The 16,819-nt window shown below is 43.1% G+C and overlaps 1 protein-coding gene and 1 pseudogene across 1 annotated transcript in view; one reads left to right on the top strand and one right to left on the bottom strand.

Moving 5' to 3' along the window:
- LOC146716704 (uncharacterized) overlaps window positions 1–8,543 on the bottom strand; it is a 33,425-nt gene extending 24,882 nt beyond the window's left edge. The window contains exons 1-3 of the mRNA XM_085467403.1: window positions 8,474–8,543; window positions 7,339–7,453; window positions 6,532–6,576 (exon numbers count right to left, since the gene is read on the bottom strand). Of these exons, the coding sequence (XP_085323529.1) occupies window positions 6,532–6,576; window positions 7,339–7,453; window positions 8,474–8,543 (230 nt within the window). The remainder of the gene's footprint in view (window positions 1–6,531; window positions 6,577–7,338; window positions 7,454–8,473) is intronic.
- Window positions 8,544–14,114: 5,571 nt separating this feature from the next.
- The window catches only part of LOC146716703 (uncharacterized), a 2,890-nt pseudogene continuing 185 nt past the window's right edge, over window positions 14,115–16,819 (top strand).

The raw sequence follows: 16,819 nt of genomic DNA, 5'->3' as shown, positions 1-16,819 counted from the left end.
ATTTCCGATGTTTAATGCCAAGTGACTGCAAAACCTGAGCAAAAATCCTAGACATGAAATTAGAGCCTTGGTCAGTTTGAACAGCTTTTGGTAAACCAAAAATAGAGAAAAAGTTCACCAATGCCTTAACAACTGGTTTAACCTTAAGGGTGCGCAACGGAATTGCCTCGGGAAAACGGGTAGCAACACACATCAGAGTCAAGAGGTACTGGTGACCCGATTTTGTTTTAGGGAGCGGACCAACGCAGTCGATGAGGATGTGTTCAAAAGGTTCCCCTAAAACTGGAATAGGGTGTAATGGAGCGGGTGGAATGACTTGGTTAGGCTTACCACTAATCTGACAGGTGTGACAAGAACGACAATACTGAGCAACGTCATTCTTCAATCCTGGCCAAAAGAAATGACGCAGAATGCGGTGATAGGTTTTCCTAATACCTAAATGTCCAGAAAAACTGTCATGGGCAAGACCAAGAACTTTGGGTCGGTACTGTTGAGGCACCAGAACCTGTTTAAACACATTCCAACCCAAATCACCAGCTGTAGGCGGATACCAAGTACGCATCAACACGTCATCCTCGACACTATAAACACGAGGGTACTGGTCGCTAGAGTTGGCCGCGGAAAAACAACTCACAAGAGTTGGGTCACTCTGCTGTGCCGAAACCAACTCCTTTTTGTTGATTTCCAAAGACAGTTGAGGTGTCCCTGATGGACTAATGGGCAGCATCGCCTCAGAGTCGCCTGTCAGTGGAACACGGGTTTCAGATTCAGACTCCGGACCACCACCAGCACAGAGAAAAGAATCAGATAAATCCACGTCACCGTACTTGCGCCTATGCGCACGAGTTACCGCGCAAGCAGGAAAAACAGAGGAGGAATGCTCCTCAGCGACAGGGTTAGGTAATGAAATATCAGGCACCGGTATCTCAACCACTCTCGGGGTAGAAAACACTTTTCCGTTAGCCAAATCATTCCCCAGAATCATCGCAACTCCGGGCACTGGCAACTGGTCGCGCACGCCAACCGGTACCGAACCCGAAACGAGCGGCGATTGAAGAAACACATTGTGCAGTGGCACACGCAGTACATCCATTTTTACACCCCAGACAAGAGCATCCGAACCACAAAAAGAGTCATCAGAAAAAGGTAGAATACCCTTCAAAATAAGAGTCTGCGCGGCCCCAGTGTCACGCAGAATCATGATCGGCACCCGATCCTCCTCTTTTTCATTCAACGAAACAAACCCCTCCGACACAAAAGGGCGGTAGCTCTCATCAAAGCCTTCACTTCCCACTCCATTGCTAGGTGAAGTGGAAGCTGACATAGAACGAACGAAACCCACACTTTTCGGCTTCCTCACCGTGTTGGCCTGCTCCCTGCGCTGTAGTGATGGGCAAGCAGCAACGAGGTGCCCGATTTCATGACAATAAAAACATTTGCGATCTGACATAGGAATAGCAGCAGAACGTGTCTGGCGCTTAGGGGAAACCCTATAACTTCTGACAGGACGAGGTGAGGAAGTGTACTCACGGCGCTCTGTCGAAAGTGCAGCACGATGAGTTAACACAAACTCGTCGGCAAGGACCGCGGCTTTAGACAGTAACCCAACCTTCTGCTCATTAAGATACACGACAATGTTTTCAGGGAGACATGTCTTGAACTCTTCCAGCAGGATCAACTCCTTTAGCTGAGTTAAGTCCTCCGCGTGACTGGCAGCCACCCACTTGTCAAATAAGACAGTTTTCTCACGTGCAAATTCCACAAACGTTTGACTATCAAGCTTGCGACAGGCACGAAACTTCTGTCGATACGCCTCTGGGACAAGTTCATAAGCCCGCAAAATAGTGGATTTGACAACCTCATAATCCAAGCTGTCCGCAATAGAAAGACTCGCACAGACCTCCTGCGCTCTTCCTATTAATTTGCATTGCAGCAACAGACTCCAGACGTCCTTTGGCCATTTTAAAGTGGTTGCGATGCGCTCAAAAGCAGTGAAATATGAGTCAACCTCTCCTTCCCTAAAAGGAGGTACCAAAACAATCTGTTTGCTAGCGTTAAACTGGTCTATGGTGGGAGTGTCGGGGAGTGTACTTACAGGAACGGGAGCAGCGTCACTCGCTCGAGAACGATCAAGCTCCATAGCTCGAATGCGGAGATGCATGAGCTCGACTTCCTTAGCCTTAGCCGCCAACTCCACCTCCTTCAAGCGAAGGGCAAGCCTGAGATCCTCCGTCACCAAACCCGCCCCAACCTGGCCAGCCGGGTCAAATACAGGAGACTGAATGGCGACAGGAGCTTCCGCCCCCGACGGCATCCGCCCCTTGGAAGGCTTCGGGACGGCCCCAGCAGCTTCCGCCCCCACTGCCGTCTCCAAACTCCCAGACCCACTCGGCGAGGTTTTCTGCCCCCCAAACACTCCCCTGTCCACCAGTCTCTCCACCAAACAGTGTTTAATTTCCGCCTTCTTAGCATTCAACGGAACATCCACCCTGAATAAGTTAGCCACTACCAACAAATCTACTTTTGTGCACCGCTCCAACTTTTCAATGGAGGGACGTTGCGCAAAATCATCCATGTCAAACGACATCACGAGCAAAGCGAAAAAGGAAAACACAACACCGCAGACACCCAACCGCACCCGCGCACTCCAGAGCCGCAAAACTCGCGCACGACGTTTCCCCCCCACCACAAACGCAAAAAGGAAACGAACCAATCACACGAACGAAAAGGGACGAGCCCCCATTTATGTTACGCCCCTAGTCTAGGCGGGTAGGGACGCACATAAGGTTGGAGGAGAGAGAGACAAATCCCCGCCCTGGTTCCCAAGCCAAACATCCAAACCAGTTGTGAGTAAAAAAAAGTGATTTTATTTAAGGACAAGAAGCATAGCTCCAGGGTGAGCCCAGGCCAAAATAATAAACAAAACCAACTAAGTCCCACCAGAAAAGACTAACTAAACCCTAAGAAAGAAAAAAGAACAAACAAATGCCAGAGCTATCCCTCGCTCCCTGACCAAGAAAACAGGAGAAAACGATTCCAAAAGAAAAGGCAGCTCACCCCTTCCGCTTCAGCCCACGAGTGCTTTTACAATTCACACTCCCACAAATACACAAAATAGACACAGGCTGGGAAAACCAGGGTCAGGACTGCGACGGCTCCACACTCTCTCTCTCTCTCTCTCTCTGGAGCTGTCAGAGCGGCTTTTTGAATGTGGTCACCTGTTCCATGGTCCAATCAGCTGCTCACTACTCTTCATTAGGGGAGGGACCTGTAAAGAGTCTTAAACACAGTAAAGAGACAGAACAAACAGCCCACACAGTGTTCTTATGGCCACAGCCGTAACAACTACCACCTTAACACCATCTGGTGCAGCTGCACATGCTTTAATGTAATGCTTTTCAACGTCATCACTGCCGAGGGTTTCAACATCTGTGCCCACACATCCCCTCACCAAATGCGGGCCAGCTAGTTTAAAGGCTGGGTGTCATTAGGTTGGGAGGCAGGGCGCCTTTGAATCGGTGAGCGACGAGGGCAGTTTCTCTTAATATGGTTTGGCTCAAAGCATGCAAGGCATAGGTGTTTCTGCCTACAATGCACAAGGGTAGAATGTTCAGGGGACTGGCATACTCTACAACATCTGGGTCGGGCCTGACCTGGAGGAAGCTGTTTGTCTGCAACCTGGTTATTCTGCGATAAAGCATGGTCAAAAAGGCTGATTAGTAATTTCAGGCAACTGTCATTACAAGGGGACTTTACTGTCTCATTTGATCCCGCCTGCACCTGTGTTTCTCCCGGGTGCATTGATGTCGCTAGACCATCAGCTGCAGGGGTCTGGATGTTAGCTTTAACTGGTGTGAGACACTTAGACCTGGGGAGCATACGCTCTTTCATCTCAAGCTGGTACCGATTCACCTGCTCCTGAATCTCACTGGCTGTCCACTTATCTGGTGCCTTGAACTTGAAAACAGCAGCAAGGGTGGGATCAGGGCAGTACTTCACAAACATCATGGCTGCCTCCTGGCAGGGATCCTCCATGTGCCGTCCGAGTCTCTTCAGGCTTTCCTCTGCTGCATCAACTGCCTTATTCAGTCTGACCCAATATTCTACAGGAGTTTCTCCTGGCACTGGAACTGTGCTGTAGAAATCGGCCATAGGCATACACGAATATGTCATGTCACTGAAATGTTGCCTCAGTATGTCATATATAACATTTGGATTCTCACAAGGTTTTCACGATGGGGTGCTTCTCAGGGTTATTCTTACAATGTCCTTAGCTTTGCCCATCAACTTGAACATTGTTTCTTGGTACTGTTCCTGAAGGGGTGTTGCTCGCTTCTTGACATACATTCTCATCAGCTCCTCCCACTCACAGACTGTATGTTTATCCGACCCATCTCCTCTGAAGACTGGAGGCTCTCTCACATCTGACTGCAGGACTAGCTTTGCCCCAGTCAGGTTAAGGTAAGTGGGCTCGCTGGGTGGCTGGCTTACACTGCTCTGAGCTTGTGCGGCCCCGTCATCCCTTTCCCCACATTCCTTTTTCAACTGATCCCTAATGGTCTGCCCCACCTGTTGAGCTATATGTGTTATCAGGTCATTTAATGCTGGGTCTGCTGTAGCTGAAGGGTCTGAGAATGAGTTACCTTTACCACTACTGGAAGATGTGCAACCAAGTATGCGAGTGGAACAGAAAGCTGGGGAGCCTGCACTACGAACAGGTGTACTAGGCAACCCCTCAATTACCCTCCCTCTTCCCATGGCAAAGCTGAACCCGTCACTTGAAACTTTTTCATCATCCATTGTTATAACATATGTACAATGCAAACAGCAGAATTAAATTTACCTTGTAAACAACAGTCCAAAAAAAAAGGTGCAAGTGTTTCCTCGAACGCTTGGGATTTGTGTTCAGAGCTTACATTAAATTGTCCATTACAGCAACCTCTGGTGACCAAACTGATGTTGATCGCGTCTCCACGAACCACGATGAGCAAGTCTGAAGTGGTGTGGATCCGGGTCACGGCACCACTGTAGCCGGTCTGGCCTTAAACTCTTATTGCCATTAGTTCTCTGCGTTGTGTTGTGCGAATGACCAGAGGAGTCAGCTCTCACTTTGCCAGCTGGGTGGATTTATTCTCCCAGAATTTTAGTTACTTTAACTGTGTTTATTCGCTCTGTAACTGAGAACACTAGCGTATGCTCACCTCTCCTCAGCGGGGCCTCTCGGCGACTGAGGAAAATAGCGCGCAGCTACAGGAAGTGACTTCGTGGGAAGTCAAAGGTCACACAAACAAAATAAAAGCTCCCAAAATATAAATACAGAAAATAAACATATATAAATAAATACATATACATAACCAATACTGACAAAGCGAGATAACACTGCAGGATGGATCTTTGGTGAAATATAAATTATTTTTTAATACACCCGTTACACATATATCAAACGATCACTGTGGCATTACTGAGAGTTGAAAAACTGTCTAAAGTCTTTCATCTTTAATAAAATGATCAGCGTTCTGCTCTACCAGGTGTAACAATTGAGTTTAACATCCAGGCATCCATGAAAACGGAATTTATGACATTTAACGGAGTTAGAAGTTAGCAGGAAGTTAGCTCGCTAGCTTGTTCAGCAGCACTCATGCGATTGTTTTGCCCCCTTAGCTCCAGGTGTTGTGCCAAAAAGTGATCGTCAGGCAGAAAGTGATTGCCGCCGCGGGAGCGCGCACAGCTGATATAAGATGCGGCGAGCTGAACACAGCTTCAACTGTCTGTTTGTTGAAAAACAGTAACACGACTGCATTTTCTTGTTAGTAACTGTAACGGCGTTGTAACGATAGGAATAGTAATTAGTTAGATTACTCATTACTGAAAAAAGTAACGCCGTTAGAAGAATATAGGCGGGGTGTCAGGCTCAAGGAAGGAGTTCGCTGGCTTATATCAACCCTTGTGCCTCTTCCCCCACCCTCAAAAACAGACAAAAAGCAGTTCATCTCCCCATTTCTTGAGATACACGGCGTCTTAAAGTCTGAAACAGTCAACAAAGCGCAGTTGGGCATACCCCCCCACCCCCACCCCTCCCCCAGAGGGAAATGAGAAATGAGTAGATCAGAGAGACAGCTCATGTTGAGCAGTCTAGAGACAAAGTTAAGTCTGAGGCTGAGATGGTTTGCACACATGCAGAGGGAGAGTGGATATACTGGCCTAAGGATGTGAAGATGGAAAGAGGAGAAGCTCAGAGAAGCTTCATGGATGTGGTGAAGGAGGACATGCAGAGGGTTGGTGTCACAAAGGAAAATATGGACGCAGTATGAAAAGGATGCAGATGAGCTGCTGTGATGACCCCTAATGGACTTTTTGGCTCATTAATAACCAAGTATTTCAACAAAAAAAAAAAATCCAGTGTATTGTGAAGCACTGTCCAAATTATTTTACAAATACTTGCAAAGGACATGAAATATCCAGGTATGAGACAGCAATTTTAAACACGCTAAACACCATTTAAAAAATGTAAATGACTGAAAGCCTCTTTACCTTTTTACAGATCTTCCAAATCTTGACAGGTGGTAGCCATTTCCCCTAAATGAAACACATTCTGCATTATACTTTTTGTTATGGATTACTTTTTTACTTTTGAAAAAGTTGCAGTGTGCTGTGGTTGCAAGTAGTAAATGTCAAAGTTAAGTCTCAAATTTTTAGGTGCATTCTTCGTCATGGGCATTGGGTCTTTCTCTAGTTCTACTTCCTTGTCTCATCTTGTCTGATTCGTTCCCACCTGTTTCCTCTCCCCTCCTTACATGCTGTGTATTTATTGTCAGAGTCTAACTCCTGTCCTTTGTCATTTCCACCCTTATTCTGTGGTTTCACTAGACGTCAGGTTGTTGTGTGTTATTCCTGCATCCACCTCTGTTTTTTCAAAAAGACTTTGGCATTAAAGCTGTTTTTGAATTCAACTCCTGTCTCTGGCACACTGCGCTATATTGCATCTCCAGCAAACTATATTCCCTAAAACATTTTCTCAATTAGTTTCCTACTGAGTGATGAGGCCATGAACACACCAGACTGGTTATTTTATATAACAGATACCAGTGCATGCTGCTTTGTCTGTGTTGGAGCAGAAAAAAAAGATCTCCACTAGGAGACAGCCAAGATAGCTCATGTTTTCAGTAACCTTTGCCCCCTGATATTAAATATTATTTTTTTTCCCACATGTGACAAGGCTTATTTAAATGCTTCTATGACACTCGCACTGAAAGAGCCACACAGTGCTTCTAATAACCAATGTCTATGATACCCACAGGGGTTTTAATGTAGTAACAGCTGTTAATAGCCATAAGATACCTGGTTGTTGAGGAGTTCATAAGCTTTTCATCAAACATATGTTCAGACAGTCCTTGGAGTTGATGCAGTGCAGCGATGTCAGAGCCGAGTTCCTCCCACTCATCATCTCTCACCTCTGAAAGCATTGAAACACAGTTTAAAGCTCAGCAATTTGTTAGGGATGGGGAACTAAGTCCTGGTTCTGGCCGAGAACCACTTCTACACTGGATTTGTATGCCCCTAAGATGCACTATCTTTTAAAAACCTAGAACGGGCAATCCACACTTTTATCCTATCTCGACTGGGCTACTGCAACTCTTTATATGTAGGTGTCAGCCAGTCGTGTCTAGCACGGCTCCAGCTGGTCCAGAATGCTGCAGCTCGTCTCCTGACACGTGCAAAGAGACACGAACATATCTCCCTGGTGCTTGCCTCTGTTCACTGGCTCCCAGTTTGTTTTAAAATTAAATACAAAATTTCATTGTTGTTAAGAAAAACACAATACAACATAAATATTATAACAAACTAAACAACATGAATAAAATATACAACAGAATAAAGTACTATACGAAAAAGAATAAAACACTCTGTTATAGTAGGAAAAACTGTCGATCTTACGTGCTGCACAATAATATTTAATATTTAGTATTTACTGTTATATTCACATAGATCATCGCCATGATGTTGCTCTGTTTTTTTGCTGGTTTTCTCTTTTTTCTTTCTCAACAGGTGATCCAGGTGATTGATATATGCATTTTTTGTCTGGTTTTTTTGTTGGTTTTTGTTTTTTTTGCCCTTTATCACCGTTCCTCTTCCCCGCTGTTTTACTTTCTCCCCTTTCTTTTCCCCAGTCAAGTCTGTCCTGTATTTAGCAGGTTAAAGTAAAATAAAATAAACAATAAAAGGTGAATCAAATAGACCAATAGGGCAAGGCCCGGATGGTCCATTTGGTAAAGTAAATCCGTTGGGCATCTTTCTTCGCCTTTAGACAATAATTCTGATGCAAAAGAGCCAAACGGGACAGGCAGAAAAGAAAAAAAATATTAGGAAAAACTCCACTTGGTAACATTGCACACCAGAGAGAAAGTTGTGTATGCGATATGAGTGTGTGTTTGTCTGCACATGTGTGGTCATCTGTAGTGCTGTAGTCTCTTACCGAACTCTTCAGTGAGGCTGAGGATGACCAGGAGCTTCAAACTCCAGCAGCCCTGCCTCTGTCCTGCCATCGCCCTGCAAAATATTATTAACATGACACTGTGACACAGTCCAGTTGGAAACATGTGAACATGGATCACCCCAAACATTTTCACAGTTTCTACACAGGTTCAGGCATTCTCCTGTCATGTTTAGTCCATGCAGTCATGGTTCTGGATCTTTGACCAGAATTTGAATTTGGAGTTGAATTGTGAGTTCATTATCTGATTTTGTTTGTTATAGATTTCTTTGTTCCCTTTTGTGATTCCCCCAGTTGTGTCCTCGTGTCTGTCTCTGCCCTGTCTCAGTAGTTAGTCTTGTCTTCCAGTCAGTCATGTCTCGATGGTTGTTTCCTTTTTGTCTGCGTCAAGTTCAGTCTCAGTCTCTAACGGTTTGTGATGTTTCCTGTTTTGTTTTGTCTTTATTCCTTGTGTACTGTTTAGTTTTGTGTCCTTTGTCAGTTGTATTCCCAGCTGCTTACCATTTCCTCATAACCCTGCATGTAGAGCCACTGTCTTAGTCTCTCTTTGTTCTCTATCATGTTCTCCCTCATTTTTACATGCTGTGCGCTCCTGTGTTTTCACTTTAATTCCAGCTTTATTTTAAATTTTCTGTGAGCTCCAACAATACAGCTCCTCTTTGAGTTTCAGTCCTGCATACTGTGTTCTAATCTGCCAGCTGATCAGTTTATCATGACAAATACAGGGTGTATTGGTGGACAGAGCTACAGACCCATGACACCCTTACCCAGGTAGCTAGCAGCTATGACCAGCACTACTTGAACAGTTAATAAAAGGACAGGTAATGTTTAGGGATGCACCGATACCGATACTGGCATCGGGTATCGGGGCCAATACTGTAAAATGTGTGTGTACTCATACTCGTAAAAGTTAACCGATACCATGAACCGATACTAACTTATTTCTTTAGTCAGAGGGTGGCATGTCATTTCTGTTGTAGTTTTTTAGATTGGCCACTAGGGGGACATCCAGCGCTAAACAGGCACAGGGTTAGGCGAGTGAGACTGGCGGCTCCAGATAAAAAAAAACTGGAGGCTGCTGTAGCTAGGCTAAACAAAATGTCAGCAGTGTGGACCGGAACAGCCAACTTTAACTCAGGTTTTGGAAAAGCAACGAAAAATGTCAAGAGAAAATCCACAGGCAGTTAAAATAACAGAGACTCTGACTCATTTTATCGCTCTGGATGACCAGCCAATGCTGGTCGTGGAAAACATAGGATTGAACCGTCTTCTCAGCATACTCGAGCCGCGATATGAAATTCCCAGCCGCCCATACATCAGGGAGATAATGGTGCCAAAACTTTCTGAAGAGGTAAAGACAGCAGTGTGTGCGCGATGTCAGTCCTCAGTTTAACGGCACAGTGGACTGATGATCCACGGGCAGATGAGGAGTTTGTTCGTCAATGCCAAATACTTTCGTTATTTTGTTTGTTCGTTTACAATATGGACACTCTGCAACAATTTAAAAGTTTATTTTATTCCAAACAGAAGTGTTTATTTATTATTCTGAAAGCTCGAGACAGTGCCAATAGTTCAGTGATATTTTGTTAAATTACAATGTGGACACTCCGCAATAATTTAACAGAAGTGCTTATTTTTCACTTGAAATTTTTTGTGGTCATTTTTATTAAGATTTTATTTTAAGAATAAAATAAAACCTGTCTTCCAATTCATTGCATTTGCGTGTGTGTGTGTGTGGTAGAAGTATCGGTTTTTGTACTCAGTATCGGCAAGTACTCAGATCCAAGTATCGGTATCGTATCGGTTTGAAAAAATTGGTATCGTTGCATCCTTAGTAATGTTTTTCGTGCTGTTGCACACACAGCACGCTCGTTTGTTTCAATTCGACAGTTGCCAGAAGACAGCTTACCATCTTGTGCATAATAACCTAACACTCCTGGGTGCTATAGACTACAGTGTACACTGTACACCCTGGTTTTCTTTGCATCAGTCAGTGTCTCCCAATTAATGTGCATTTTCCTCTATTTCTCCAGAACGCCCATTCTCTTTGAAAGCTCGCTCTGCTGTCATGAGTGGGCATTGGTTAATGGTCATCATGTGACTGATGCAAGCCAGATTCTTTTTTTTTTAGCAAAATTGTAATTAAAACACACACACACACACACACACACACACACACACACACACACACACACACACACACACACACACACAATTGCCTCAATGGGGCATCCATCAGAAAGGGGCAGGTGCTGAGTCGCAGAGGAGCAGCAGCCTAAGCAGAACTTAAACTTTTAATTCCAGCCATTCCCAGGCCAGTCTAAAGATATTATCCTCCAGTGTGTCCTGGGACTGCCCCGGGGCCTCCTTCTAGCAGGACATGCAGCAGGGATATCTCAGTAGGTAAAGTGGTGGCCCCATGGTTGGAAGGTTGGGGGTTCGAATCCCCCGAACGGCTACCCTGAGGTACCCCTGAGCAAGGTACTGTCCCTATACACTGCTGCCCACTGCTTCACTGAATGAATGGGTTAAATGCAGAGACGAGTTTCTCAATAAAATATACATTGCTATTATGCCTGGAACACCTCACTCAGGAGGAGGCCACTATCTGTAAGGGAGAGGGCAGCCACCATTCGGAGAAAGCTAATTTCTGCCACTTATATCCACGATCTCGTTCTTTTGGTCATTAAACAAAGCTTAATGAAGTCCGGCAGCCTCGCCTCTGTCAGTGCGCCCCAGGGCAGCTGTGGATACAATGTAGCTGCATCACCAGTGTGTGAATGTGGATGACTGGATGTAGTGTAAAGCGCTTTGGAGTTCTTAGAGCAGGGGTCTCAAACTCAAATGAGCCGCGGGCCACTTCTGGCACCGTCATCTCATTGGACGGCCACGTTAGTGTCCAAGTAGTAGAAAATACCAAACACGAAAACACCCACTAATATTTCCTAAAATGTAGTGTTTTGTTTGTTTTATTTAATTCCAAATATTGTGTAACAAGACAAAATTGCAAACATGAACGCAATTTATTTCTCACTCTTATCTATCTGCAGCCTTTCAGTTTCAGTTTTATTTGGCATATGCAAGTTAGCACAGAGTCAACACTGCAATGAAATGTATTTGACGAGCAGAAGACGGTCACTCAGCAGTGTAGTACAGTAGTTTCATTGAAGAGATTCGTACTTCAGAGAATATTCAGTCTTTTAAATTGCATCTTAAAACTTTTTTTTCACCTTGGCTTTTAATTCAAGTTGAGTTTGATTATCATCAGGCCTGTTTTATGTTTGTTATGTTTGTTTGTTTTTTATGTTAATACATTGTCTTCTCATTTATCGGTATTTGTTTCTCTATTGTTTTCTCTGTTCTTTGCTAATTGTGAAGCACTTTGGTGCTATAGAAATACATTTTGATTTGATTATATGAACAAAGAGGCTGTAATGAAGTAAATTCTGCCTGTATGACCAAGACTAATCAATGTAATTCTGGTGAGTGTGAGACATCCAGTTTAACTGCTACTGAGTTAAATGAACCAAGGACTGAGAATAAAAACTCTGAATTTATGTTTGTAAAGGAAAAAGAAGATATGAGTTTGGGCAATAACAGTCAGCCATGGACAATTCAATTCTGGGCTCAATTGACTCTTGCTGTGTTAACTTTAAAACTGACACCTTGTTATGTGTAGCTGGAGAGCCTTATTTATGTGCGAATGTTTAATAATGAAGAACATTAAAACATTACTGTTGGGCACATGTCGGCAAAGTTATGTGACATTAGTGATGTTTGTACTAACTTGGTTCTAAAGCCTTCACTTTAAAATATACGCCGTTCAATAGTCGACCTTAATCTTACAGAGAATGTGATGATTTTATGGATAATTAAAGTCAGTCATATATCCACAAACACAACAAGCTGAAAGTCAGTGATGCTGCTCGGTTTGCAGTCCTGAATATCACGGCACAAGCAGGATCCACTGCACTGTTAATGTGAGCTATGTTACATTGCTGCCTCTGTTCGGTGGTGTCGAGCCAAACGGACTTTAACGTGTGTTTGAACGAGCTGACGGTTCACTCGTTAAGCTGAAAGAAAGATGCTTTAATCACAGCAGTCACACATGTGTCCACTGCACCATCTGGAACTCTTCTTGTTTACACTCGTAATAACACAAACACTAAATCCTGCTTCTCTGTGCTGTTGTGTAGCAGTGTGTACACCTGAGACTGTCACCTGTCTGTCTGTCCTGCACTCTCTCTCTGTTTCTTTCTCTCTGATTGTGGAATAAAAGTATGAACATGTGTTTATAAGTTACACTTGTGTTTGAATCCTGCAGCTTATCACACATTTGATTTCCATGTGTGACGACTGCAAGTGTCCAGAGTGAGGACAGACTGAGGGACCCACTGCTGCACATCATCTGTGAGGCTTTGCAGCCCTGATGATCCACCAGGACAAACTCAGCAGTGTGTGAGGAAGAGGAGGAGGAAGAGCCAGCAGCAGCTGACAGATGGAGAGAATAGACAGACTGTTCCCTGTTTGTGAAGGACTGCTAGGAAAGTTTAACATAACTGTCTGTGCTGAATCAGTCTTATTAGGTAATGTTCAAATAATGTGATCATCCCAGTGTTTTCAGTGTGGGAGAAAGTACTCAGGGCCTTCAAGTTACACACTATGAAAGGCAGCTGTCGGGCGTTGTGTGGAGTAGTGATGTTCGATTCGTGAACGAATCGTTCAATACTTGAGAATCACTTTACTGAGTTGTGAACCATGATTCACAAGCCCAACTGACTCACTGACTAATCCCTGTTGCTGTTAGCAAACTAATTCCATCAGTAGAAATATATCTAGCTTATAATTATAATTGTGGGGGGGGAACAACAGCCAGTTTCTTAACAAAAGCATTTCTGTTCTGAACTGGAAGAAAAAACCCTGAGTAGAAGCTCACATCAAGAAAATAGCTCCTCGGTTCACAGTAGCATCGCTCTGCTAACATGCTAACAGCACATTTGAGCTACTCACCCCCTCCCTTCCTGTGCTGAACCATAAGCGTAAGCGAATCACTCAGGACTCGCTCACCCCCTCTCTCCTGGCTCACAGCTTCTTCTTCTTCTTGGTTGGCAACCAATGTTAAGGCGCATTACCGCCCCCTGGATCACAGCTCAGGGGACATTTAGATGAGAAAATATATATTTAACACATTTAAGGAAAATACTAATAAAATACAAATAAACAAAATAAATGTTTATTAAGCAGTTTTGATAGAAAATTGCTTAATTTTAGAAATGTTTTTGCTGTTTTTTACGGAAGCGTAGAGCTGCCACCCAGGCAAAAGAAAAATACAAGTGTATCACGTTATAACGTGAAAAGTTTATTGTTCTAACAAGATACTTTTCCTGTTTGTACAATATACTTTTCACGTTTGAACAACATAATATCACGTTATTACAATATACATAAGTATCACGTTCGTACAATATAAATATTATATTGTACGAACGTGATACCATTACAATAACATTTTTTATTGTAAGAACGTAAAACGTGTTGCATTCGGAAACCCAAATCCATGGTAGTTGTGGAGAGCTCACGCTCTTCAGAACTGGCACTTAACTTTGAATGCCCTGCTTTCAACATGGACACAAACACTGATAGCCCACTTCTGAGATTTCTTCGGAATCGTGGTGTACCTGAGGACTGTCTCTTACGAATGCTACAAGAACACGTAAGTGCTCTCTTGAGGGGGAAACTTGTAAAACTCGCTTTTTACGAAGTTACAGCGTCTAAAAATGTGACATATTGCTAAGTTAGCAACCACAGTGGTTTTCGCTTCTCTCGCTTTAACTGCGTAAGGACGTAACGGTAGGCTGCATTGGTGTGGATCTATATGGAATGGAGAATGTAAAACAAATTAACCCGCTGTATAAAACTGGGTCGTTGTATGACCACATGTTACTACTTAACCCGTATGCAGATTCCAGGTTTCTTAAATATATCGCTATATTATGTGATGCACAATGTTTCCTTGTTTATCTAAAAACAAATGAATTAAACTGTGTTTATATTGATATTTGGCTTCAATTTAAAAAACCAGTGGGTTCAACCCTTTGTGCTCTGTGCTAATTTACTTTTTCAAAGGTGGGCGTTGTATATACTGTAATATTTCTATTAATAACATGTTAGAGAATCTCATTAATGTTGCTGGCATAGAGAGAGGAAAAGAGTAAAATGCTAAATATTGATGGCTGCCACTAAAATAATAACAGACAATTATCAAAACACATGTGAAATTTACATACATTTTTTTAGTGAGGTACCTCATGTGGTGTGGCAGCAGGTATACCTTGTACTTCTGTATAGTAATAAATATCTTTGTTATTACAGATTGATGTCACAGTGATTGATTTCATGGACAAGACAAAAATACTCGAAAAATTGAGTTAGGGTGGATCCATGAAGGTAAGCAAGTGAGAAAGCGCAGAGGAGGAGGAACAAGGACCTTTGATGTGCCCAAAGACTCCAGAAAAGCTGACATATTACAGTATGCTAAAGATCTTTTCTTTCCAAGTGGAAAAAGCAAATTTGGAAGATGGGAGGTGTTCAGTCATGACATATTAGACTATCAGGAAGAGGCCGTATTTGATGAAGATGTCACAGTTGGAGAACTCTACTCAGCACTTAAAATGGGAATGTTGAGATTTTACTTGTGCACAAGAAGATTTTCCAATGATGACGATGATGAAGAAGTTTATGATAGAGGGAAAACACATGTAAACAATGTTACACAACTGACTGACTCACATCAAGGAGATGAAGAAGCTTCTCACACTCACATCATCAGAATCTAGGAATGCTGATGAAGATGTATTATTAGACACATCTGAGGTAATGATTGGACCCTACCTTGGAGAGCCTCTGCCTTGCCAACTTGATGACACTGCAATAGATGAACCATTCCTGCAGTTTGAGGAAGATGATCTGGTCATCACATCCATTACACTTCCTCCAACAAACACAGCAGTCAGTAGTCCAGATACATCTATAAGCAATGAAGCAATAAGCTCTGCAGGATCATATGATGTTGTCTGTGTTACCATCAAACTTCACAGGGTTACTATTCTGGAGGAGATGATCAGCCAGTTCAAAGATCCAGCACTCCTCATACACCCTCTAAAATACACCTACATTGATGAAAAAGGAGCTGATGCAGACGGTGTATCAAGAGATGTGTATGCTGCATTTTGGTCAGAGTTTGTGGACAACACAGCTGAAGGAGAGGAGTTCAGAGTGCCATCACTGTCTCCTAAATGGCAGGAAGAAGAGTGGAAATCCATGGGTAGAATTTTACTGAAGGGATTTCAAGACCATGGATATTTCCCTTGTCGCCTTGCTCCTGTTTTCACAGTGGCACTCATCTTCGGTGAGAATCAAGTATCAGATGATCTGCTGTTTGAAAGTCTTCTCTTTTACCTAAGTCAATCAGATAGGGATCTGATAACAAGGGCACTAAAAGAAGATCTTTCAGATGAAGACAGGGATGAAGTGCTGGATCTCATGGATCGCCTGGATGTATCAGTGCTTCCAACCAAAGAGAACTTAAAAGGCCTTCTTCTGAAAGTCGCACACAAACAATTAATCCAAAAACCAGCATATGCCGCAGAGAAAATGTCCTTAGTTGCAAGCTACTTCCTAAAAGAAGCTTTTCAAAGCCCACAAGATGTCCTACAAATGTATGAGGATAAAAAGCCAACAACGAGAAAGCTTTTGAAGTTGCTTACTGCCTCTCCCACCACTCAAGCAGAGAAGCAGAGCTTCAGATTTCTGCACCAGTACATCAGAGGACTTGATGATACAGGGCTCAGAAGGATGTTCAGGTTCTTACTGGGTCAGATGTCATCTGTGTTGACAAGGTTGAGGTACTGTTCACGCCTGTGGATGGACTGGCACGACGACCTGTGGCACACACATGCGGCCCTCTTCTGGAACTACCATGGACATACACGTCCTACCCAGAACTACGAAATGAACTGAACAATGTTTTGGCTGCTAAAAGCTCTTATGAGTTCAGCATAGCTTGATTAAAGTCCATCATGTTTAAACCAAAGAATGAAAGGTTTGCACTAACAATGACTGGCTATGAAGCTCTAAAGTTTGTTAAACCCACAAACAGGGAACACATCATTGTATAAAAAAAGAAAGAGCTTAAATTTCAGGGAAGTGTTTTATTTCATATTTGAATTTATTTTCAAAAATTGTGGATAACATCAATTTGTTTCCACCATGAAAAATGTAAATTTCAGTTTAAATTTTCATACTTAAAAGTTTTACTAGTTTAAATGT

The sequence above is a fragment of the Copadichromis virginalis genome, linkage group LG2, assembly GCF_057382275.1.
Source record: "Copadichromis virginalis isolate Kocher_CV1m ecotype Utaka linkage group LG2, C_Virginalis_male_GT1.1, whole genome shotgun sequence".
In the NCBI taxonomy this organism is placed as follows: domain Eukaryota; kingdom Metazoa; phylum Chordata; class Actinopteri; order Cichliformes; family Cichlidae; genus Copadichromis; species Copadichromis virginalis.
Note: the sequence above shows the minus strand (reverse complement) of the source record. Positions and strands in the feature narration are given on the sequence as shown.